Source organism: Esox lucius, chromosome 11, assembly GCF_011004845.1.
Source record: "Esox lucius isolate fEsoLuc1 chromosome 11, fEsoLuc1.pri, whole genome shotgun sequence".
Classification (NCBI taxonomy): Eukaryota; Metazoa; Chordata; class Actinopteri; order Esociformes; family Esocidae; genus Esox; species Esox lucius.
The window spans coordinates 1,931,695-1,958,569 of record NC_047579.1 but is presented as its reverse complement, the minus strand read 5'-3'; the positions used below and the strand labels follow the sequence as shown (position 1 = coordinate 1,958,569).

The following is a 26,875-nucleotide window of genomic DNA, read 5'->3' as shown; positions in this document are numbered from 1 at the left end:
TGATATCTGATTAGATTTTTCCATTTAAGTCCTAATTTAACATTATTAAACATTAGCAATTTTTCACAAAATTCAACTCCATCGAATACTTGTGGAGCTGCAATGAGACAGGGCTATAGATACAATTTGTCAGCATCTGTGTCAAGTCACACAAAGCCACACCCAACGTTGGTGGAAAAACTCCAGTTCGTCACATAGAAGAGAAATTCTAAATTGCATTCCTTCAATGCTATTTTTGAAGTGGTCAGACAACAAATAGAATGCCAAAACGTTGTTTTGTCACAGGGTTTAACTCAAATAAGCGCTATTATTGGACAACACTGGCTTTTTTGCGCAACCTATACGGAGCCAAATTGAGCTCAAATGTATTGACTGTAAGAAGAGAAACACCTAACTGAAATATTTCATAGTAAGAAAAAACTAAATTCAATTGTATGAAAAAATTTGATTCAATCATAGTAAAAGTGTATGCTAAAATCATTAAATTGATTCAATCATAGTAAAAGTGTATGCTAAAATCATTAAATAGATTTTTGCATCCGATCTTAAAATGTCTTCGATCAAACACGTTTTGTTCTCGTTTGCTTCTTCTTATGTGTTGTGTTGTCCAATAATGAAACTACTGTCTTCATTTATTTATTTTATTGTCAACCCTCATCGTCTTACCTCTTACATGCGTGACTCGCTCCCCCCTCTTCTCCCCTGTCTGCCCCCTACTGTTCAACTTACACAGTACATATTTCATCAACTACACTACATTACGATTACAATTAATACACTACATTAATTACAAGATTAGCATAAGCTAGGCTAAATCTGTACATATGGTTTATTCAACCTAGAATAAACCCATTGATCAGAATCTGTTTTGCAGGAAAAACCTGTCCAATAAGGGAGAAGGGGAGGCATTTGACAGCAGGGTTTTTCCTTGTCTCAGTGCTTTAGCAAATGTAGCTTAACTAATGTTGATAGACAAAGGAGCTCTTCCCATTCTCTAATTTCCCTGACTGGCTGAGTGAGCAGTGTGAAAAGAACAATAGCTTGACGGGACATCTCAGAGTATGCTTGTCCAGATCGTCAAATCTCAGAGGTTGTAAGTACAATTGAATATCATGAAATTGGGAGTTAACAGGAGGAAATATTGTTTTTAATTCTATAAATGTCAATAGTAGAGTCCTATCATTACATCCACTGGTAGTTAATATGTAAAAGATGTACTCTATAAAAGCCATGAACATAAAGATTCCCAGTAATATCAATAAAAACAGCCCACAATTATTACCTGTTGCTGGAACATCTATTATAAAAACTGCAATAATTAGCTTGTTATAAACTTATACTGTTGAGCTGATACTGACAAAACTTTTTACAGAAATTAAACTAAACAATAATGTAAATGTCAACATTTAATGAATCAGTTGATTAATCAAAACGCATGCTTGTACAATAGAGTGGACAATCATTGAACCAGAGTGACCTATATGATTATTACAGATAGATATTTTTCCTTCACATTTTCAACACCTTCAAATCCGAGTTCTTGTTAATCATTTAAACATTTGCTTAGTTCAATGTGTTTTTTTGTGTGCAGATGATCAGATATTCAGGTAGAGCCTGGTGACCATTGAAGATGACATGGGTATCTATGCCCCCTGTTACACTATCATACAGGGAGAAAGGGTCACCACTGTGAATCTCTGGTGGCACAATAAGATCTGGTGATCCAACAGTGGACTTCCCTGTCAGCACAACCGCTTCAACGAAGTACATGTACTCTTCATCTGCCAAGCCTTTCCAGAGCTTCTCTGCCTGCTTTACAGAGGAACTGAAGTAGATCCCCGCTCCTTGCTTTTGCTCTGTGGATAAAAGTAACAATATTACAACATTACAGGACACCATTCCAATATAATCTAAGTATTGAAGGTTTATAAGTCGTATGATTATTTATAACTTTTTTTTTTTGGGGGGGGGGGGGGGTGACAATACTCCCCATTATATATGATGCTTCTCTGGCAGACATACAGAGATATAATTCCAAAAATATGCATTGAAGTTTCAGAGGTCGTTGGGATCACGGGTGAGTGATACATGCATAATGTAAAACGAAGTAAATTGCTATTTGAACATTGACAAATCATTGACTTGGCATTGTAGTGATAATACGTTTTTAGTAGTGGAGTCACGCAAATACAAAATACTTATTATTTGCAGAGACTGGTGTTTCCCCTATGCTGGTTGACTGGTTATCGCTGGCATAAGTTAGAAAGATATGCCCCACCCGAGCATGTGCATGCTAGGAAAGGCTCAACAACAGCTTGCCAGAGATTGAGCAATTTGGGCAAGCGGACAGTGTGCACGTAGCATTACTCATGTTGGCAAAAAGGCTTGAAACAAGCAGAAACTGACAATTGCAGCAGTGCAAACAGCATCACCAAGGAAGATACCCAGTGACCAAATACTAAACATGACTAGTCTAATTTTACTTAACATTAATCAGTACAAATACCTTTGCCACCCCAAAATGGGAGGATTATGCACACATTTCAAATCATCAAATATGGATGAAAAAATACCCTCAAATTACATTGAGGGAAAACATTATTTTCCTGCTGATTTTGTACATTTGCCCACTGACAAAGAAATTATCAGTTTATTATTTTAATGGTAGGTTTATTTGAACAGTGAGAGACAGAATAACAACAAATAAAATCCAGAAAAACGCATGTCAAAAATCTTATAAATTGATTTGCATTTTAATGAGTGAAATAAGTATTTGATCCCCTCTCAATCAGAAGGATTTCTGGCTCCCAGGTGTCTTTTAAACAGGTAAAGAGCTGAGATTAGGAGCACACTCTTAAATCTCAGCTTGTTACCTGTATAAAAGACACCTGTCCACCATGGCCAAGACCAAAGAGCTGTCCAAGGATGTCAAGGACAAGACTGTAGACCTACACAAGGCAGGAATGTGCTATAAGATCATCGCCAAGCAGCTTGGTGAAAAGGTGACAACAGTTGGTGCGATTATTCGCAAATGGAAGAAACATAAAAGAACTGTCAATCTCCCTCTGTCTGGGGCTCCATGCAAGATCTCACCTTGTGGAGTTGCAATGATCAGCCTAGAACTACACTGGAGGATCTTGTCAATGATCTCAAAGCAGCTGGGACCATATAGTAATCACCAAGAAAACAATTGGTAACACACTACCCTGTGAAGGACTGAAATCCTGCAGCGCCCGCAAGGTCCCCCTGCTCAAGAAAGCACATGTACAGGCCTGTCTGAAGTTTGCCAATGAACATTTGAATGATTCAGAGTAGAACTGGGTGAAAGTGTTGTGGTCAGAAGAGACGAAAATCGAGCTCTTTGGCATCAACTCAACTCACCGTGTTTGGAGGAGGAGGAATGCTGCCTATGACCCCAAGAATACCATCCCCATCGTCAAACATGGAGGTGGAAACATTATGCTTTGGGGGTGTTTTTCTTCTAAGGGGACAGGACAATTTCATCGCATCAAAGGGATGATGGACGGGGCCATGTACCGTCAAATCTTGGGTGAGAACCTCCTTCCCTCAGCCAGGGCACTGAAAATGGGTTGTGGATGGGTATTCCAGCATTACAATGACCCAAAACACACAGCCAAGGCAACAAAGGAGTGGCTCAAGAAGAAGCACATTAAGGTCCTGGAGTGGCCTAGCCAGTCTCAAGACCGTAATTGAATAAGAATATCTGTGGAGCGAGCTGAAGGTTAGAGTTGCCAAACGTCAGCCTCTAAACCTTAATGACTTGGAGAAGATCTGCAAAGAGGAGTGGGACAAAATCCCTCCTGAGATGTGTACAAACCTGGTGGCCAACTACAAGAAATGTCTGACCTCTGTGATTGCCACCATTTGCCACCAAGTACTAAGTCATGTTTTGCAGAGAGTTTGAATAGTTATTTCACTCATTCAAATGCAAATCAATGTATAACATTTTTGACATGCGTTTTTCTAGATTTTCTGTTGTTATTCTGTCTCCCACTTTTCAAATAAACCTACCATTAAAATTGCAGGCTGATAATTTCTTTTTCAGTGGGCAAACGTACAAAATCAACAGGGGATCAAATACTTTTTTCTCCTCACTGTAAAACTGACAGACTACACTAGGGGAGGGCAAACTTTTTGGCTTGGGGGCCACATCAGAATTTTGAAATTAAATGGAGGGCCACATTTGTTTCATAATTTGTTAATCATAAATATTTGCTGTTCAGAAAAGGACAATAATTAAAACATGCATACAGTAGGTCCTTTATAATGTCTAAATATTTTAAATTCAGATTTAAATGTATAAGAATGGGGTGGTGAGTTGTGTTTTACTTCCCCATAAAACTATTTTATATCCTACCGCAGACCTTAATTTGCCCACCCCTGGTCTACTCTTTAACTCTATAGTTATTGTTTAAATTCCAAATTCATGTGAAAAACATTTTCGTTTTATTTGCTTCTGTCATACCATACGGTGGTGCAAATTCCCTCTGGAAGCCCACTCGGCTAAGCAGGTTACAGAATTGTGCTGGCAAGCGCTGGTACATCAGCTTAGGAGTGGTAGACACCTGCAATTGCTTCTTCTTAAGGTCAAATAGCTGCCTCAGGCTGCTATTCTCCAACTTTTCAACCTGTAATACAACAATGTAAGGTAAGTTTTCCCAGATAGTAATATTCAATCTTATTTATTCTGTTAACACTCACTCTGACAATTTGAAACCCAGAAAAAGTCTTCAGTTTTTCTCTATACACAGCACTGTTTGCATCTAAAGGCTTCCTTGAGAAACTGATGGGGGTTTTCAGGCACATGTCTCTTTCCTCTTCTTTTGCAAAATCCTCTTGGACTTGGCAGCACATGGCTTCCACCTCTAACACTGCAGGTCTGATATCTCCAGAAACCACCTGCAAGTTCACACCTGCGTAGCCATCTTGAAAGAACACCTTGATGAACACTCCCCACTTGGTCTGAATGTTCAACAGCTCATCCATCTCCTCCTGACCAAAGTGCTGGATGAAATTGTTGTGAATGCTGAAGCCATGTTTGTTGGTAAGCATGTCATTATACCAGCGTAGGGCCTCTCTCAACATCTCATCACAGGCAGTAGTGAGCTCTATATATTCTTGGGCACTTTTCACTGCATCTCTGGAGTCATAATGGTCAGTTCTGGACTCGTGTTCTTAAAGAGAAAACATTATTTAATGTAACATTAGAATTAGCACACATACTATATAAACTTTCTATTACTGCTGTGAAAAATGTTTTATCAAGTGTTATTTTACTCTTAGTTTACCAACTACGTTGACTGAGAACATCTTATTTACAGCACTGTTCTATGAGCAATTAGGCCTTGCCTTGCTCTGATACAGAACAAAATATTTTGTCTGGCAAGGACGGCATAAGGATTCGATCTAACACCCATTAGGTTACTGGTCAGATACTATAGCCGTTAGGCTCTTTGTTGTCCCGTTCTTGTAATACACTAATGGTAATAACACACAATTTCTAGTTTTGACTAGGATCTTACCTGTAAACGAGAAACTGTTGAAGGAGCTAGGATATGATGCTGCGCCCCTAAGAGACTTCAGTTTATTTTCAAAAGCCTGTGGAAAGGGGCAGGACTATTTAAGCACTGGAAACTAAATGAGAAATATGCCGCTTTAAATAACACTTAGATAAAGAAATAAAATTCCTGAAATCAAAAGATCAGCAACTGCATTCATGTTTGATTTTTTAAGCAATGATTTTGCTTCTTTTGATAATATTCACTTTTTCTATTAAAACAGTTGAACCTAAAAATAACTAAAGACATACTAAACAAGGTAGCCCTGTTGTTCCCAGCAAAAGTTATAGTTTTAGCAATTTCCTATTCTTGTTACTAACATGGACAGGGTCCAAACGTGAACAACAAAAACATTTTTACAAATCACGAGTATTGAAATAATAACATCTTGCTAGTTATTAACGGAAAATGAAAACATTTGGTAATCTTTTTTGGTTGGGAGAACATCACTTGCATCCATCAGCTAGCTTTTCTTTCTGACCCGCCATCCCAGGTAACCAGATAATGCCATAGACCTAAAGAGTGTTGTTTAGTGGAGAATGTTTTGCAAAAAGAATGTACATGTTTAAGAATTACGTGATGATGTTTGTGCTGATTGGTCAAGTGCTGATTGGTCAATAAACATATTATACACATCAAATAGTGTTATTTAACATGTTAATTTTGAGACTATAAATATTATCAAGTTTTAAAAAAAGTATTCAATAATACAAAATTATCTTGTATATCGCAATACTGCTAATTTTGCTTTGTGTATATTTGATACAAACAGTTTTCTTAAGCTTCATCCGGTAAGTGAGTTGGCTTAGTTATATTTTAAAAGATCTGACCAGACAAATAGAGGGCATACCCATTAGCAACTCACTAGCTTCCAGACATAGCAATGGAACGTAATTCGTATGAGGGTATCCTCAATGGCCGATATTGTGGAAAAAGTAATAGTCACCACTAGGCGACGTACCACTTCTGTAACATGGAAGTGATTTTCATGTATTTTTTTATCTCATAAAATGCAGAAAAGTAGTACTAACACAGACTAGAAACTCCACAAAAATGTTTTCTCATCTGAAACATTAATCTAGTTGAGCACACTGACAGCATGACTCGGTGCGCAGCTAAACACGCTGGCACTTGTGTTCGTCAAAAAAAAGACCTATAATAACTGTGTATAAAAAAGGTTGTGTTGTTGTAAAGTACATTTTAAGATAATAATGACCACATAGATATAGAAATAAATATATTGTCATTTCTATCGTATTAACGGAAAATCTTGAATATATAGTGGTGTAGGTTTTGGGCGATATCACGCCGCTCTACTTGCAAAAGTATTCAATCTCCTGACTAATAGTCTCATATAACTTAATTACAAATGTTACTTTGAAATGTCATTCAATTCAAATTTTATTTAAAAACACTACCACTCAAATTTCAGTTATTGTAAGGTGATATTACATTATACGGACCCCCCCGTCTCAGTTCCAAGGTGTTACGCTGCTATATTATTGTGCTGGGGGATATGAGGGATGTACTACTAACTTTTCTCAGTTTCCTCCAGTTTTAAATTTTAGGAGATGAGGTCCTGGTCCACACCTGCGGATTACCTGGTTTGGGGGGCCCGTTGCTGTCCCTGTCCTTGTCCACCTGGTCATACTTCTGACCTAGTCTAAAATCAAATAGACTCTGGATTTAGCCCAGATAAATTTATTTATTATTCCAATTGGACTCAAAGAACATCAACTGCTCTTTGCAGATGATGTTGTCGTGTTGGCCCCTTCAAGCCAGGACCTTCAGCATGCACTTGGACGGTTTGCAGCCGGGTGTGAAGCAGTGGGGATGAAAATCAGTACCTCCAAATCCGAGGCCATGGTCCTCAGTCGGAAAAGGGTGGCTTGCCCACTTCAGGTTGGTGGAGAGTACCTGCCTCAAGTGGAGGAGTTTAAGTATCTAGGGGTCTTGTTCACGAGTGAGGGAAGGATGGAACGGGAGATTGACAGACGGATCGGTGCAGCTTCTGCAGTAATGCGGTCAATGTATCGGTCTGTCGTGGTGAAGAAAGAGCTGAGCCGCAAGGCGAAGCTCTCTCTACGTTCCTACTCTCACCTATGGTCATGAGCTTTGGGTCATGACCGAAAGGACAAGATCCCGGATACAGGCGGCCGAAATGAGCTTTCTCCGCAGCGTGGCTGGGCGATCCCTTAGAGATAAGGTGAGAAGCTTGGTCACCTTCCTGGGAAGGTGTTCCGGTCCCGTCCCACCGGGAGGAGCCCCCGGGGAAGACCTAGGACACGCTGGAGGGACTATGTCTCCCGGCTGGCCTGGGAACGCCTCAGTGTCCCCCCGGAAGAGCTGGAGGAAGTGTCTGGGGAGAGGGAGGTCTGGGCATCCCTGCTTAGACTGCTGCCCCCGCGACCCGGCCCCGTATAAGCGGTAGATGATGATGCCATGCCAATTGGACTCTTAATATCTCACCCGGCACAGCCAGAAGAGGACTGGTCACCCCTCTGAGCCTGGGTCCTCTCTAGGTTTCTTCCTAAAATTCGACCTTCTTAAGGAGTTTTTCCTAGCCACTGAAATTCAACACTACTGTTGTTTGCTCCTTGGGGTTTAAGGCCGGGTGTCTCTGTAAAACACTTTGTGACAACTGCTGTTGTAAAAAGGGCTTTATAAATAAATTTGATTGAAATTTGATTGATATTGGTTTTATGTTGTTGTATGGCTGTTTTTTATGTTGTTCTTTGGCTGTTTATCTGAACATAACCCAAAATCGATCGACGTGTTAGCCTTTTCTGTTATTTTTTAAATTATTGCTTTTAATTGCTTCAAACCATTGTTGAAAAATAAATGGCAATTTCTTAAAAAGGGTATTGACACTGTTGTGCATAAAAATCTAGATATGCATAGCTTTTCGCACGTAAACTAAATCTGCAGTAGTCTGATGTTTTGCTCCACAACCACCGACATTGTCAAAATGTTGCAGAAATCCCAAGAATGCCAATGCACATTTGCAATCATAAACATCCGTGCACATATATTTTACTCGCGCAAACGTAAAATGTGATTATTAGGCCCACCAGCGATGGATTTTCACGCAAATTAAAGAAAAACTGTGATCATAGACCTGCACCTTAGCTTAAAGTCAATGTCATCAGCAGCCAATTATAACCAATGGATGCAATATTCTGAAATGCAAAGCAAGCAGAATCAAATGGCCTACCTGTATGGACAGTGTTCATCCTTCAGCAAGACACCTTTTCTCCTTAAATATCGTGATTAATTCCATATACTGTTTTATCTTGAAAGCAGCCCCATGTTACAGTTATCTAACAAATAGTTGCCTAATCTTCAAAAACATTTCCTGTCTTGTCCAGTGCAACTCTTCTTCGCTATGTTGTTTTGTGCATTTGACAAATAAACCTTGAAACTTTAAATATATATTAACGAGGTAGGCCTATCGCCTATCATTGTTCTGAGAAAGATGCATTTGTTCTGAGAAAGATCCATTTAAATGGGTCAGCTAATATTATTGCAGATACACTCTGTTTTTACCAATAAAATTAGCGCTTCATCGGTCACTAAACTGCTTATGTGCATCCACCTTTGCACGCCTGATGATCACACACAACAACTGAGGCGCTCAATCGTTATTTTGGTTTATAATTATGTTTCTAAAACAACAAATAAAAAAATCAAGCATACAACATGTCATAATTATTTCGTGCACCTACTCTTTTTCAATTGAAGTAATTTGTTACTCCCCAACTCTGATCATTTGCCAAATTAGGTCTATATTTATTGAATTCTTTGCAGTATGGGTACTGTGTAACTCAGTTGGTATTGCTCCCACAAGCTGCATTCAATTCACATTTATTATTATAGTTGCTCAGAATAAGAGTGCCAGCTAAATTATTTCAATGTATGAAAGTGACTGGTAGTACTTAGTGGAAATACTTATAAATACCTTAAGTGTCTCAGAGTCACCTGGATATATAATATAATGGATATCCATTTGTAATTCATCACTGTGGTGGGCAAATTTAACTGCAGTGTCCATCATGATCTGGGCAACCTCTTGCTTGCTGAAGCCAAGCACACCAGTGCCAATGGCTGGAAAGGAGATTGATGACACACCCATCATTTGTGCCTTGCTTAGACACCTTTCGACAAGAGTAGCAAGAACCTGTTAACAGAGGAATACAGAACACTTAAATTAATGTCTAGTTTATACAGTCATGTGATAAGTATGTACACCCACTGGAAAGTAATTTTCTTAGGGTACAAGGACCTCTTCATGGTTTGCACATAAATATTTTGAAAATAACTACTATTCCCTCCACTAATATTGACATCCTTGGTAAATATGAGCAAATGGATTGTGAATATCTTTGTTGTTTATCCTGTTGGTCTTTATTCAAAATATTCACAAAAATCTAACCTTTCATTAAAGTAAAATGAAATAAAATATAAAAGGGAAATATTTTTCTCCAAAACATGTGCCACAATAATTGGCACACTACATATTATTATGAATTAAATCTAACTAAAGTATATTCCCGTTCATATTTTACATTTTTAAGCGGAGTGATTAGAATCACTTAAGTGGTAAGCCATGACTTCCGGTTTCTCTAGGATTCAAATGAGGTCACACGCAGCGAAATTCCCAGTCATCCATCACTACGGAAAGAACAGAGAATACAGTAATGTGGAACAAAAGTAATTGAGCTGCAAGAATCAGAACATTTCTATAAGAAAATAGTGCAAATGCTCATTTTCAACCATTAAGCAATCACAGCAATAATTAAGTTTAAAGCCACTGGAGAAGTAAACAACCGGCCTGCAAAATTGGTGTTTGTTTCCAAAAAGTTCGATGGTGGATTTGGTATAGACAGAAAGATGCAGAAAAGCCACGCAGAAAAGTACCTCAACCCACTATGAAGTATACTGGTGGACCTTTGATGTTGTGGGGCTGTTTTTCTTCCGAGGGCCCTGAACTTGTTTGGATACATGGTATCATGGACCCCCTTAATTCTCTGCAGATCAATCAATCAAATTCATTTATATAGCCCTTTTTACAACAGCAGTTGTCACAAAGTGCTTTACAGAGACACCCGGCCTTAAACCCCAAGGAGCAAACAACAGTAGGTGTTGAATTTCAGTGGCTAGGAAAAACTCCCTAAGAAGGCCAAATTTTAGGAAGAAACCTAGAGAGGACCCAGGCTCAGAGGGATGACCAGTCCTCTTCTGGCTGTGCCGGGTGAGATATTAAGAGTCCAATTGGAATAATAAATACATTTCTCTGGGCTAAATCCAGAGTCTATTTGATTCTAGACTAGGTCAAAAGTATGACCAGGTGGACAAGGACAGCAACGGACCCCCCAAACCAGGTACTTCGCAAGTGTGGACAAGGACCTCATCTCCTCCTAAAATTTTAAACTGGAGGAGACTGAGAAAAGTTGGGCCCTGTCCTGGGCCCGGACAGGGCCCAACAGGCAGGAAATCAATCCACCCACATTGCCAGGCATCAACCAAAGGGACACCCACCAACCGCAACCCCCCTGAATGAGGGCCGAGTATTGCCAGCAGCGTACAGCCCAATTGCACAAGTGCACAACAGAGACACAACAACAAGCCAGTGACTTTTCCCCCGAAAGGCATTGGAGGGAGGGCATCCCAGTGGCGACAAGAGCCCACCTGGCAAGACAGCAAGGGTGGACACTATCAAGCCTTCTGGTCACCTTCAGATATTTAATCAAAAACTGCCTGCCTCCGCAAGGAAGCTAAAACAGGGCCGTGGTGGGATCTTCCAGACAAGATAATTGCCCTCATTTATGAAACGTACATACGAACAAATGTTATCTTAAAACGATCGTACGATCATTTCATGTATACCTACGATCAAACTCATGTCTGATCAGAGACTGCATAAACCAACGTTACAAAGTAAGATCAGGCTTGATTCGCAAAAAGACCAACATTATTACGAAAAACATCCATTGTAACAGCCTCAGTGACAACAACCACAATTATAATAAAAGGTAATATAAAATAAGATGATGAGGAATATAACAAAAAACTTACCACAATATTAAATATTGTATCACTACTGTAGGCTATTATTGTATTATGTATTTCACAATATTCTGCATTTTCTTATTTTTGTTGTTCATGCGTATAAACTTGCCGTATCGACATACTTGGAGATCATAAACGGTCATGATTATTTTTGTGGCAGGCATCATGATTAGCAAACAGGTCTTAAATTGACTGGTGAGAGGATAAATAAACCACAGGTTCTGGGTCGAGCAGTTACCCTATGGCAGAGCTCGCTCTTTTAAAGGACTTTTAAAGGACTCTGCTCTGTGCTGACACGCAAAAGTGTCCGTAACTGCGCTGATTTTGTAACGGTGAATGACAAATTGTTAATTAGCCGTTTCAGAGTATAATTTATGTTGAAATCTGTCAATTCTTAGGTTGCTGACCCATAAATTATGGGTGTGTTATATTTAAATAAGGACAGGTGCAGCACGTTCTTGCTTCCGTGACTTATCAATCTACGATAACATTTACGCTAATTTCGACCAGGTGTGTCAGTGCAACAGTTTTGTGAATCACACTTGGGGATGTCTCTTCCAACGTTCGTATCTGAGATCTTTTCCTAGAAGGTTTCATGAATAAGGGCTATTGATCCAAAGCACACCTAAAAATGTTTTAAAAAAATGACCACAGAATTAAGGTTTTGCCATGGCAATCCCATTCCCCTGATCAAAACCTCATAGAAAACCTGTGGGACAGAGGAATGTCCAAAAGCGTGAATCTCATAATCTAAAGGATCTGGAGAGATTCTGTATGGGAAGATTGTCTCAGATATCTTGCCATGTTTTCTCCAACCTCACTACCCATTGTAAGAGAATACTCAGAGCTGATATCTTGGTAAAGGGAGGTTGCACAAAGTATTGAATGTAGGTGTGCCCATAATTGCGTCACACATGTATTTGAGGAAAATAATTATGATAAGAATGTATTTTTTCTTTCAATTGTTTTACTTTTTATTAAAGATTCGATTTTTGTTAATATATTGAATTAAAGTTCAAGAGGATAAATAGTAAAGGCATTTTTTAGCAGCCCATTTTCCTCATTTACCAAGGGTGCCACTATTAATGGAGTTGTGAAAAATAACACACGTTATTGTTAAAAGGAGCCTTTGTGTATGTCATGATCAAAATCATAATTGTAGGCACTTTTTAAGGGCTGCGTAAATGTAGCCTCCCTAAAAGAGCAAATGTGAACAACCAACCGACCCTTGTTAAATAGCGTAGTGACTAGAGATGCGGGCTATCGAACAACAGGTCCCGCATTCGACTCCCGTAACAGTCAAAATACATTATACCTGAGGTTCAGGACAGACAAAAACTTTGCTGGCAACAACCTTATGTAGCTACGTAATAGGAAGCCTAAAATAAAACTGTTCTGGTAGATATTAGGATTTGTTCAGGATAGAGAAACACTTCACTGGCTACATGATTCTCCTGTCTTTTCAATTGACAAAAAAGTAAGTTATCCTCACCTATATTGATAAATACTGTATTGACATTCACAAATGGTTAATTAGCTGTTAAAATGGCCTGTGGCAAAAGAGGATTTGTTCAGGATAGACAAGAACTTTGCTGGATACAACCTTCAGTAAATACAGTGAGGGGAAAAAATGACTTGAGCCCCTGCTGATTTTGTACATTCGCCCACTGACAAAGAAATGATCAGCCTATAATTTTAATGGTAGGTTTATTTGCACAGTGAGAGAGAGAATAACAACAAAACAATCCAGAAAAATGCATGTCAGAAATGTTATGAACATTTGACAGGTTGAAAATGTCTGTAAAGACCTCGGCCAGCTGCCCAGCACATGGTCTGAGCACACGCCCAGGGATGCCATCAGGACCAGACCAGAAGCTTTGTGTGCATTCACCCTGCTCAATGCAACACATCTTGATAGTCTGGGGGGAGCTCAGCTTTAAAAGGCTGGATCTTTCTTGTCCCTGTCGAAGTGAGCATAGAATCTGTTTAATTCGTCTGTGACGGAGATGTTGATGGCTGTGGGGGTTGGGTCTTTTGCTATTTGTCTCTGATGGCTTGGATGCCCTGCCACAGGCATAGAGGGTTCGGAGTTGTGGTTAAAGTGCTCCTAGATCTGCAGTTTAGCCATCTTGTTGCCCCTTTTCAAGTTGGCTCTGGATGAGCCGTAGGCCTTCGCATCGCCAGATCTGAAAGCAGCGTTGCATGTCTTTAGCAGTTGTCAGACCTTTCTGTTCATCCAAGGCTTCTGGTTGGGGAAGGTCTTTCTTTGTTTATGAGTGGTGACATTGTTGATGCAAATCAGAATGGAAGAAGCATATTTTTCAATCTCCATATGGAAGTCAAGGGTGGCTTGGAGTGGTGAACAAACTGCAGTCAGTGTGTCGAAAGTGGTGCTGTTGTGAGTCTGACCCCTCTGGCCACACTTTGACTGTCCTCACTGATGGTTTCACATGTTTAATGAGGGGTAAATACTTGGGGAGTAGGAACAGCGAAAGGATATTATACTGTTCCTGGTGAGGAGGGGCTCTTTAGGCCTCTGGGATATTTGTATACACGTGGTCTAATGTATTGTATCCTTTGTTGGGGTAGGAGACATTTTGGTGGAATTTGGGGAAAAACTTTTTCTGATGTGTGGTTGAAATCCCCTGCAACAATAAAAGCACCATCCAGATGTGCAGTTTGCTGTTTGCTAATAGCAGCCTGGAGTTCTTTCATTGCTAATGTAGCTTTAGCATCCAGAGGTCCAGCTCTGGAAAAAATTAAGAGACCAATGCAAAATGATCAGTTTCTCTGGTTCTACTATTCATAAGTATGTGTTTGAGTAAAATATACAGTTTGGTTTTATTCTATAAACTACTGACAACATTACTCCCAAATTCCAAATAAAAATATTCTCAAAGTATTTATTTGTAGAAAATGACAACTACTCAAAATATCCTTTTCAGACCTCAAATAATGCAAAGGAAACAAATTCATATTCATTTTTCAATTACAAAATACTAATGTTTTTATTTAGGAAGAGTTCAGAAATCAATATTTGGTGGAATAAAATTGATTTTTAATCACAGCATTCATGTGCCTTGGCATGCTCTCCACCAGTCTGTCACATTGCTGTTGGGTGATATTACACCTTGATGGACCTGGCTGTGTGGCATGGAGCATTGTCCTGCTGGAAAAGCAGTGGTTTTTATACTTTTCCTCATTACATTGGATTTGGTTCAGGTAATCACCTAATAAGTACCGTAAGTAAAATTAGGTGTGCCTGTTTTGGAATTTAACAGACACTAGAATGGAATGGCTGCCATACATGTAGTGATGCTTATTTAAGAAAAATTTGGACAATGGACAAAAATGTACATGAACTCCCAGGGCAAGTAAAAAGGCCTGCACCTAATCATCAGGTACTCCAGATTGGTTGAGCATTAACTCCTGGTTATGTCTGTTATGTCTAACACAGAGAAACTACTAAATATGGTGACCAGTAGAGGTTAGTGTTTAAAAATATCAGGCATCGACTGACTGCGAACCACCGTAGAAGCTTAAATGGGTGTGATGAGTGTATGGCACCCATGGCAGCCAATCAGAGGGCCCCAGAAGAAGGTTATCTTAAGGTTGAAAAAAAAGATTGCAAGCAAAATAAGATTTTTTGCTAGATACTATTTAGTTGACCTTGAAATGATAAATATCTGTATTTGTTTTGTTATTCCATAATGCATTTGTATGATGACCAATGTGACCGTGGGGGTGTATCCTGTGTTGCTAGATGCGAATAGGGTTGTATAGAAGAAGTAGCGGTTGTGTAGTTTTTATGTGGAGTCCGCAGGTGGTTGGGCAGTATAATGTCAGTGATATATGGCAACCCTGGGTGTTACGTCAGATCTTGTCGGCTCATTTGCTAAAGATTTTAACTGTGGAAGATAGCTAGCTTAAGCAACAAAACAAAGATGGAACATGGAAATAAAAGCAATACATTATAAAAATATTAATATACTGATATGTGCCCTTGAGAAACGTATTTCGTAAAGTTGTTGAGAAGCAGAAGCATGAGAAGATGAATAGATTTGACGTAACAATGACGGGAGCAGCATCGCAGCTTTAAGTGAGGGGGGAAACCAAGCGTGCCGCACAAGCCCTGAAAAGTAAAAACCAAAACGTCTCGATCGCCCCCTGGTGAGTGGTCCCAGTATAGGTCATAAATCCCGCCCTCCCCATGTTATTCAATGGGACGCGAGACCAACTAAACAATTAAATTACCCTTCAAATTAATTTTTTCCGAAGCTGGTTTCTGTCATTTACTGTAGTTTGTATCACCCTAATGTAAATTCAAGAGTTTGTTTTTAAAATAAGTTTGTTTTTAGTTAGTTATTTAATGCTCTAAAAACGGTGGTGTGACGTCGTGATTCACAGCTGTGATTGACAGCTATCTGAGCCGAGGAGCCACTGAATCTTCGGAGGACTGAGGAGATTGGAACTTTACATTTAATCTCTAAATTTCTATAATTTCACACGGACATAATGGGTTGTTCTGCAGTACATTGTGCTAACCGATCTGGCATTTCCAATCGATCTTTGAATTTTTTTCGGTAAGTTAAATTTATAAGCTATTTAATTAGTAAATAAATGTAATGGGCTAGCTAACGTTAGCTAAAAGACAACAAGCCTCGTTAATAGCCATGTTAATAGCTAGCAGGTGATCGTTAGCTAGAAGTTACCAATTATTTTTGTATTATGCCTATTCTAAATTAAGGTTAAACATGATATAAGTTAGGCTATAACATATCGTCTAGGTTTAACAAGCAAAGGTTGTACTGTACTTGGACTTGCGATTGATTACGGTATGCGCATTCTGCGAGGGAGAGTGAGGGCGGGGCACAGGGGTGGGGCCGTTGATTTCGCGGCTTTAGGGCTTTACTTCCTTCTCGTTACTGCACATAACTACTGCGCAGAACTGGTCCCAAGATCGCTATCTGCGCAGACGCAAGTCCAAGATGTCAGCGCCGTATCAGGACAATGGTGGCTTCATTTTTCACCAATGGAAAAGAGCGAAAGGGCGTCGTCCATTATATATACAGTCTATGGGGGAAACCGTTATGATCCAGGTCCAACAGCAGCTAGCAGCGAAGTTTTCTAACTTCAAGTACGTTTTTTGTTGTAGCCTAATAACATGTCTGTTCATTATTATACATGAAACTAACATATTTTTTGGGAAGTATTAAATATTAATATTATCTTCCTCCATCTTTTAGTTGGGACATTTGGTAGCGGTAGTAAGATTTGCAGGGGGGGGGGTGTGTGCTTCCGCGGCTTGGTTTGCACCCATGGGAAAGAAAGCTAAGCTCGGCCCCTGATTCACACCAATGCAAGCCCCAGCCCTTTAAATTTGATCAGACCTGGTTGAAATTTTTAAGCAAACCTCGGAACATCAGAGTTGTGCATCTCATTACTCCTGTGCCCTGCCCTTTACCTACTTACTTTAAATGTAAAAACAAAATAAATGTTGCTACTTTGTTTTGACAATATGACATGCCTGACAGATCAAATAATAATTCTGTTGTCAATGTCATGTATTCTGATCCAGATATTAGTGTCAGATTTCAACATTTTACAGTCTCTGCTACTCCATGTATCTATATAATTTTTACCAGCAACATTATATTTTAAAAGGGAAGGGCCAAAATGGGTGGTTCGTTCAGTATATAATAACTAATATTATGCTGCACATCTACCTTGCAGATCAGCCAGGATGAAGCAGGCCAGTGGAGAACTTTGAACAATAGTGGCCATGGGCAACTGGTAGGAAAGAGGTTTTCCAACCTCTCCTGGGGACCCCCCAGCAAGTCCATTTATTAGATGTATTAGATTCCAGAGCTAGCAAACATCCACTTATCAGCTAATCATCACACCCTTACCTGCTTCATCAAGTAGAGATCTGTTCTGGCTACCGCAAACTCGTGAGATGTAGTGATACCGGAATCATGAACGAATTGTTCTTTTTGAATGAATATTTTGAGTGAACTGGGTAAATATTCATAAATAGCTAGCCAATCAGATGTAGGCTGACATAACTGCTTGAAAAAAATAAAATAAAACTGCTTAAGTTAGTTGCCTTACGCTCTGCGTGTTTCGACACGCCCATTGGTGATGCAGTCAAAAAAATGTATACAAAGAAACGTTATACTCACATTTCAGGAAAAACGTGTCCTAGCTACAGACTCCAATCTACCAGGCTCCAGTTGGGATATTCCATACGTCCCACCAAGCAAGCCCTCTGACTGAAACAATGCACACTTGTCGCCCGAAGGAAAATGTGTTTCAAAAAGGTAAAAAAAAAAATGTTTCAAAACATAAAATTCAGATCAGTAAATAAACCTAAGATTTGTAAATATAAGTCTACACTGGTTGTAACGAGGACGCGCGTGAATACACATCCTTGTGTATTCTGCTACGTGTACTGAGCATGTGTCTCTCGTTTGCAGGGTGCTGAAGCGTTTGTTGGCCTGTACGCCAAGGCGGATAAGTGCGCGTTCTTCCAGCGAGCCGCCTCCTTCCTCGGGTTTCGGATTTCAGCCGGTGGGGTGGAAATGGAGGTTGATCGCATGTCAGCCGTGCGTAATTGGCCCGTTCCAACCACGGTTAAGGTGGTGCAACGATTTATTGGGTTTGCTAATTTCTACCGTAGGTTTATACGGGGCTTGGGCAAGGTAGCAGCTCCTATTACTTCCTTGTTGAAGGATGGGCTGAGCCGGATCACCTGGACGGCCGAGGTAGACGTCGCATGGTCTCACTTGTCCGTTGATTTTCATAACGTCTCTGGGGGGCCCGGCGTACTCTGTCTGTTCCATCCTCGATTCGAGGCGCCGAGGGAGGGGCCTGCAGTACCTGGTGGAGTGGGAGGGATACGGCCCGGAGGAGCGTTGCTGGGTGCCGGCGGTGGATGTTTTTGATCCTCAGCTCCTCGCCGACTTCCATCGTCGGCGCCCTGATCGACCTGCGCGACATCCTCCAGCGGCGGCGCGCTGCCGGAGCCGCGCATCGGGGGACAGATGCACATGCGTGGAAAACGCACGCACACCCTCCCCCCCAGCGTGGTATCGGTTTGGCATGCATCATCGCCGTCATTCTAGTCACACAGCTCCTCCTCCCACGGCACTGTCATGTCTTGTTATTGCAAGCACCAGCTGTCCATTCCCTCATTAGGTTGCCTATATTAGTTCCCTTGTTTCTGGGTGTTTTTGTGGGGTATTGTTCTATGTTTTGGTGTTGTAAATATAGTGCACCATTGGCACAATTCATTTTGCGCTTGTACGCCTTTTTTCCTCGGTACGTTGCTACTTTCTTTGAATAAGAAACTATATATTACAGACCTCCCTGCGTTTGGCTCCTTTCCTCGCACATGACAACAACACCCCTTGACACTGGTAAATGTTAAGCAGCAGCTGTAAATGTTTTTCAAATGTTTTAATTTGTGAAACATGTTTTTACATATTCAGAGATTGTATTTATATTTTGAAACATATTTTGAAATATATTTTTGACACATCTAACTCCATACTCCAATAACCAACAACAAAGCATTGCCGTTTTGAATTATGTTAACTATTTTTCAGGATATTTCCCTCTTTTTTCATTTAAGCATCCAGAGCTACAACATTAGTCAGTCATCGGCTCAATGACAGCTTGTGTGAGAAAAGAGGGACTGCGCGTATAGAGGAAGCCGTGTGGTTGACACGCAAAACTTGGCTACAGAAATAGAAGACATTATAATATTATTATTTACTTAATATTGAGTTTGTCGTTAACCACTACACCACAAAGACGTACATTTGGTGGGTGTCAGTATAGTCTGTTGTATCTATTCTGAACAAATCCTCTTTCGCCACTGGCCGTTTTAACAGCTAATTGGCCATTTGTGAATTACATTGATACAGTTAAACTGAATAACCTTTCTTACTAAGTTTACCTCCACCACAAATAGCGTCTATGAACTGTATGGCTGTTGCCACTGGCCATTTTAACAGCTTGTTAGCCATTAATAGGCTTAGTAATATCTACTAACTTCCCAGGAGTAGTCATAGGAAATAAGCAATTGCTAGTGAGACTGAAGATTAACTTTTCCATGCCAGAAACATGGATGGGTGGTTGTGGAGGCAAAAACTCGGGCCTGGGAGGAGTTCGGTGAGGCCATGGAGAAGGACTATCGGCTGGCCTCGAAGAGATTCTGGCAAACCATCCGGTGCCTCAGGAGAGGGAAACAGTGCCCTACCAACGCTGTTTACAGTAGAGGTGGGCAGCTGTTGACCTCAACTGGGGATGTCGTCGGGCGGTGGAAGGAGTACTTCGAGGATCTCCTCAATCCCGCCGTCACGTCTTCCATTGGGGAAGCAAAGGATGAGGGCTCAGAGGTGGACTCGTCCATCACCCGGGCTGAAGTCACAGAGGTGGTTAAGAAACTCCTCGGTGGCAAGGCACCGGGGGTGGATGAGATCCGCCCTGAGTACCTCAAGTCTCTGGATGTTGTGGGGCTGTCTTGGCTGACACGCCTGTGCAACATCGTGTGGCAGTCGGGGACAGTGCCTCTGGGATGGCAGACTGGGGTGGTGGTCCCTCTTTTTAAGAAGGGGGACCGGAGGGTGTGTTCCAACTATAGGGGGATCACATTTCTCAGCCTCCCCGGGAAAGTCTATGCCAGGGTCCTGGAGAGGAGAATACGGCCAATAGAAGAACCTCAGATTCAGGAGGAACAGTGTGGTTTTCCTCCAGGCCGTGGAACACTGGACCAGCTCTATACCCTCTACAGGGTGATGGAGGGTTCATGGGAGTTTGCCCAACCAATCCACATGTGTTTTGTGGATTTGGAGAAGGCATTCGACTGTGTCCCTCGCGGCATCCTGTGGAGGGTGCTTCGGGAATATCGGGTCCTGGGTCCCTTGCTAAGGGCTATCAGGTCCCTGTACGACCGAAGCAGGAGCTTGGTCCGCATTGCCGGCAGTAAGTCAGACTTGTTCCCTGTGCATGTTGGACTCCGGCAGGGCTGCCCTTTGTCACCGGTTCTGTTCGTAATTTTTATGGACAGAATTTCTAGGCGCAGCCAGGGGCCGGAGGGTGTCAGGTTTGGGGACCACACGATTTCGTCTCTGCTCTTTGCGGATGATGTTGTCCTGTTGGCCCCTTCAAGCCAGGACCTTCAGCATGCACTTGGACGGATTGCAGCCGAGTGTGAAGCGGTGGGGATGAAAATCAGTACCTCCAAATCCGAGGCCATGGTCCTCAGTCGGAAAAGGGTGGCTTGCCCACTTCAGGTTGGTGGAGAGTGCCTGCCTCAAGTGGAGGAGTTTAAGTATCTAGGGGTCCTGTTCACGAGTGAGGGAAGGATGGAACGGGAGATTGACAGACGGATTGGTGCAGCTTCTGCAGTAATGCGGTCGATGTATCGGTCTGTCATGGTGAAGAAAGAGCTGAGCCGCAAGGCGAAGCTCTCGATTTACCGGTCAATCTACGTTCCTACTCTCACCTATGGTCATGAGCTTTGGGTCATGACCGAATGGACAAGATCCCAGATACAGGCGGCCGAAATGAGCTTTCTCCGCAGGGTGGCTGGGCGATCCCTTAGAGATAGGGTGAGAAGCTCGGCTCATAATGCGTACTTCGCTTTGACTGTGAGGAGATATGAACGCAGTACCTATAATTTGCAGATCCGCTTCTCTAACCACTACGTTATTTAACAAGGTCAGTCAGTAAGAGACATTCGCTCTTTTTAGCCAAAAATTGGGGGACAAAATTGAATACACACAGACTGGAATACATACTGGAAAACTTAATTTTGGGTATACAAACATCCCAGAACCACAATTACTGATGCATCAGATACTCAAGTCTAAAGAAGGCCAGCTTTATTGATTCTTTAATCAGCACGGCAGTTTTCAGCTGTGCTAACATTGCAAAAGAGTTTTCTAATGGTCACATAGCCTTTTAAAATGATTAACATTAAATAGCAAACAACATGACATTGGAACACAAGTGATGGTTGCTGATACTGGCCCTCTATACGCCTACAGTGGGGCAAAAAAGTATTTAGTCAACCACCAATTGTGCAAGTTCTCCCACTTAAAAAGATGAGAGAGGCCTGTAATTTTCATCATAGGTACACTTCAACTATGAGGGACAAAATGAGGGGGGAAAATCCAGAAAATCACATTGTAGGATTTTTTATGAATTTATTGGTAAATTATGGAAAATAAGTATTTGGTCAATAACAAAAGTTAATCTCAATACTTTGTTATATACCCTTTGTTGGCAATGACAGAGGTCAAACGTTTTCTGTAAGTCTTCACAAGATTTTCACACTGTTGCTGGTATTTTCACCCATTCCTCGATGCAGAACTCCTCTAGATCAGTGATGTTTTGGGGCTGTTGCTGGGCAACACGGACTTTCAACTCCCTCCAAAGATTTGAGATCTGGTGACTGGCTAGGCCACTCCAGGACCTTGTAATTATCTTACAAAGCCACTCCTTCGTTGCCCGGGCGGTGTGTTTGGGATCATTGTCATGCTGAAAGACCCAGCCACGTTTCATCTTCAATGCCCTTGCTGATGGAAGGAGGTTTACACTCAAAATCTCACAATAAATGTCCCCATTCATTTTTTCCTTTACACAGATCAGTCGTCCTGGTCCCTTTGCAGAAAAACAGCCCCAAAGCATGATGTTTCCACCCCCATTCTTCACAGAAGGTATGGTGTTCTTTGGATGCAACTCAGCATTCTTTCTCCTCCAAACACGACGAGTTGAGTTATTACCAAAAAGTTCTCTAGCAAACCTCAGACGGGCCTGTACTGGCTTAAGCAGGGGGACACGTCTGTCACTGCAGGATTTGAGTCCATGGCGGCGTAGTGTGTTACTGATGGTAGCCTTTGTTACTTTGGTCCCAGCTCTCTGCAGGTCATTCACTAGGTCCCCCCGTGTGGTTCTGGGATTTTTGCTCACCGTGATCATTTTGACCCCACGGGGTGAGAGCCCCGGATCGAGGGAGATTATCAGTGGTCTTGTATGTCTTATGTATTTTCTTATAATTGCTCCCACAGTTGATTTCTTCACACCAAGCTGTTTACCTATTGCAGATTCAGCCGTCCCAGCCTGGTGCAGGTCTACAATTTTGTTTCTGGTGTCCTTTGACAGCTCTTTGGTCTTGGCAATAGTGGAGTTTGGAGAGTGACTGTTTAAGGATGTGGACAGGTGTCTTTTATACTGATAACAAGTTCAAACAGGTGCCATTAATACAGGTAACGAGTGGAGGACCGAAGCCTCTTAAAGAAGGTATTACAGGTCTGTGAGAGCCAGAAATATTGCTTGTTTGTAGGTAAACAAATACTTATTTTACAGAGGAATGTACCAATAAATTCATAATAAAATCCTTCAATGTGATTTTCAGGATTTTTCCCCTCATTTTGTCTCTCATAGTTGAAGTGTACCTATGATGAAAATTACAGGCCCCTTTCATCTTTTTAAGTGGGAGAACTTGCATAATTGGTGGCTGACTAAATACTTTTTTGCCCCACTGTATGTAGATAGTCCATTAAACATCAGCCGTTTCCAACTACACAAGTCATTTACAACTTTAACAATGTCTACACAGTACTTATGATCAATTTGATGTTACTTAAATGGGCAAGAAATTTTATTTTCTTTTGAATATAAGGACATTTCTAAGTGACCTCAAACATTTTGAATGGTATGTTCATGTGACCGGAGTGCACCTTTTAGGCCAGTGTATTGGAGGGTTAACTCAGTTTCACATCAGTAACTGTGGGTTTAATTATAGGCTCAAAATTTCCAGAAACAATATAATGTGGCCAGCACAGTCACAGGATCTCAACCCTATTGAGCTGTTGTGGGGGCTGCTTAACCGAATGGTATGTAAGAAGTGCCTATCAAGCCAATCCAACTTGTGGGAGATGCTTCAGGAAGCATGGGGTAAAATCTTTTCAGATTACCTAAAGAAATTGACAGCTAAAATGCAAAAGGTCTGCAAGGCTGTAATTGCTGCAAATGAAGGATTCTTTGACAAAAGCAAAGTTTGAAGGGCACAATTATTATTTCAATAAAAAATCATTTTCTTACCTTGACAAATGGTATTTCCTACTCATTTTGCTATATTTCCCATTCAAACTTATTTCATGTATGTTTTCATGTCAAAAGGACATTTATAAGTGACCCCAACATTTTGAATATGAAGTTACTCTTTCCTATTGAAAACTGGCACCTTGCAAAGAAACAGTTTCTAGTACTTAATGGGTTACAATTAATTATAGCTTAATAAAACCTGGTACACCCCAAAATCTTATTTGATTAGGATCGTGATTGACGGTAATTTTTGAGAATAGGAAAGGTCACTTTTAGACAGCATGAAGGAGCTTCATAATTTCAATGGGGTTGAGTCTTTAAAACAATTTTAGAATCACATTTTCATATTTCATCACACTGCTTTTTTTTTTCTTACCTTCTCAGATCTTTGATCAGTTCTTTGAGGACATATTGTGTGGTACACAACATTGCATGACAAATTGTGTCCAGCGGTCACAAGTACATCAGCATAGCTGCCAGGGTAGTATTTGTTCCGTATCTCCTCCTGGATGCCTAGTCCAGCCATTTTTAGAATGGATCCGGATATTTTCCCAGCCGACAAATCAAGATCAGGAGAAATTGTGTTCACAATACTGTATGTCTGCAATTAAAGACAACGTAGATTCTGTTCATCATAGCTTAATCAACCAGAGCCAAATATTCATACACTTTCCTTACAATTCCCGTACAATTATGGTCACCACTTGGTCTTATTTTACCTTCTGTTTCTCGATGTATCCTGTACTGACATTCAGACTGACATTGTTGATTTTAAAAGAATGTTGGTGTGGAGTGGATTTTGTTCTGTGGCTCACAGCATTACTGTATGAAGTCTTGGAGGGCTGAGTCATCCTTAGCGGACTGTGTGAGGATGCCTGCCACTGAGCCGCTGGTGGATGACTAAGCATATGAGCCGCTGAGGACGAGAGTATCTTTTTGCATGCACTTTCCATCTTCCTGACTGATGGTTCATCATGATTGACCAGGCGAACCTCAAAAGGATCTCCATTGTAGGTGCTGTTGTACTCTATCAAAGTTTTAACAATGACGTCGGCACAGAGATCTAAAGGAAAGTGAAACAGGCCAGAACTTATGGCAGGAATTGCAACAGACTTCAGATTCTCTTTCCTTACTTCCTTTAGAATGCTTAGAATGGTTCTGCGCAGTTTTGGTATTGCCTCAATAATTTCATATTCAGTTGGATTGTTTGGCAGGCATGGCCCCACAGCATGAATGATTTTCTTGCATGGAAGAGATCCAGAATTGGTAATAATGGCATCTCCTGTTTTCAACCTTCCTTTGGCCTTTGTGTACTCATCACTCTCTTTCTGGATACTGGGGCCACCAGCATTGCTAAGTGCTAGTGCAAGACCTCCACAATGCTGAAGATCCATATTGGCAGCATTGACCACCGCCTCTGCATTATGAGTGGTAAGGTCGTCCATCCATACGGACAAACTGATGCCACTGACCAGTTGGACAGAAAACCTTTTGTCAGGAGATGGCTTGTTGTAATGTGCTGTACTTGCAGCTTCCACACCATGGAGCACAGCCTTGCATCCGAACTTGCTTTGCAGAACGTATGTAAAAGTTGTTCCACATGGCTTAAGGATGCTCACCATCTCCGTATCGAGAGGAATGGCATGTGTCTTAGCCATGGCTTGCAGAGTACAGTGAATCCAATGATTATCTAAGGACAGAGCAGAAAGATTGAGTGTAAGATAATGCTTAATGATTACATTAAATAATAAATTATATGGGTTAAATAAGCATCTAATTAATGAAAAGCCTTTCATACTCAAGTATCAGTTGTTGTGGGTTGTTTGTAACAGCTTGAATTAATCATATTCTGTATAGGCCTACTCCCATGTAGCTAAGTTGGTAGAGCATGGTGTTTGCAATGATTATATGGGGGTCAGTACAAAAAATATTCAATAAAGCAAGAAAAACTAAAATGGGGGGGATTTTGGAGGCAGGAGAATGGTCTCGCCGAAATTACCCTTCCACGAAATTACCCTTTGGTTCAAATTGTGGCTAGAGTCAAATACTTTTTGTGGTGCTACGGAGTTTGCTACTGAATATGGTTTTATCCTAAAGTTGAAATAGGAGCACATTATAAATATAATTTATAAAATGATAAACATTTCAGAGCAGTGATGGCTGAATTATTATCTTTACACTTTAGAAAACACTAGTCGAATACGAAATGTGAGATATGACCGATTTTGCCAACGATTTGTTTACAGTAATTCACTTGAAATAAATGGCCAACCGAAAACTGCACACAGTGCCTTCCCATGCGATCCACCTGCCTTAACAGATCGAATGAAACGCAACCGAACGTGGTCATCGATTGCTGCCTTGATATACACAATTACATTAAAACGTTTTGCTGCTGCTACTACTAATAATAATAACTGTCCCCAATCCCCATGCTTCTGCGCAAACGCACACTGGGTAAAATTAGATCTCTTCCAATTTCACGCAAGTGACTTTTTCGCTAATGTTATAGGAAGACGAAGCAATGTAAGTAAATGCAATACCAAATCGAGATAGTTATTAGTATAGTCAGTAGCGATAAACGTTTGCAATACAAGGGTGCACTGCACATATTCGTATTATAGTCTTCCTAAAAGGAAAGCGAACCGTTCAAAACCGAAACCAATTACAATTACGAAATTACAACGTACAACTTCCAAAAACTATTGTTTGTTAAATTTTCACAATACCTACGTAGTGAAACTGCTACTTTTACATCCGCTTAATCAAAGAAACCAGCAAAGCTTTAGTGAATCTTCCTCACCTGAGAGCAGCGAAGTTCGTAAGCAATAACGAATTCTCCTAACAAATCTATCTTGATGACAAAGCTCGAAACTGAAGGAAATTAAACACGCCCCCTTAAACTGGAAAATACCTTAAGAACAGGCCAACATCATTTATTGGAGGCGCATAGTGTATTACTGTGTATCAAATAAAGTACATGCATTATTGTAAAACAAATGTAGGCTATACCAACTATCCGATCAGGCTTGCGATACTATTTCAATGCGCTTTAACTTCAATAAATAGGACTATCGTTTCAGCAGAATCAAAAGTGAAACTAAATGGAT

The 26,875-nt window shown here is 40.8% G+C and overlaps 1 protein-coding gene across 6 annotated transcripts; it reads right to left on the bottom strand.

The window, feature by feature from the left end:
- Positions 1–625: 625 nt before the first annotated feature.
- On the bottom strand, positions 626–26,875 carry parp9 (poly(ADP-ribose) polymerase family member 9). Of its 6 annotated transcripts, none has more exons than XM_020051025.3 (8): positions 26,569–26,875; positions 24,485–25,455; positions 24,142–24,366; positions 9,538–9,756; positions 5,544–5,619; positions 4,723–5,195; positions 4,487–4,649; positions 626–1,856 (listed from the first exon to the last, which is right to left on the bottom strand). In XM_020051025.3, exons 2-8 carry the CDS (start codon positions 25,421–25,423, stop codon positions 1,564–1,566), a joined length of 2,388 nt encoding a protein of 795 aa, XP_019906584.2. In that variant the 5' UTR covers positions 25,424–25,455; positions 26,569–26,875; the 3' UTR covers positions 626–1,563. The 6 variants fall into 6 exon arrangements, with proteins under 6 accessions (XP_019906584.2, XP_012991155.2, XP_019906585.2 ...); XM_013135701.4 differs by having other exon boundaries at positions 25,385–25,455; positions 26,569–26,873; XM_020051026.3 differs by lacking the exon at positions 26,569–26,875 and adding an exon at positions 26,499–26,522.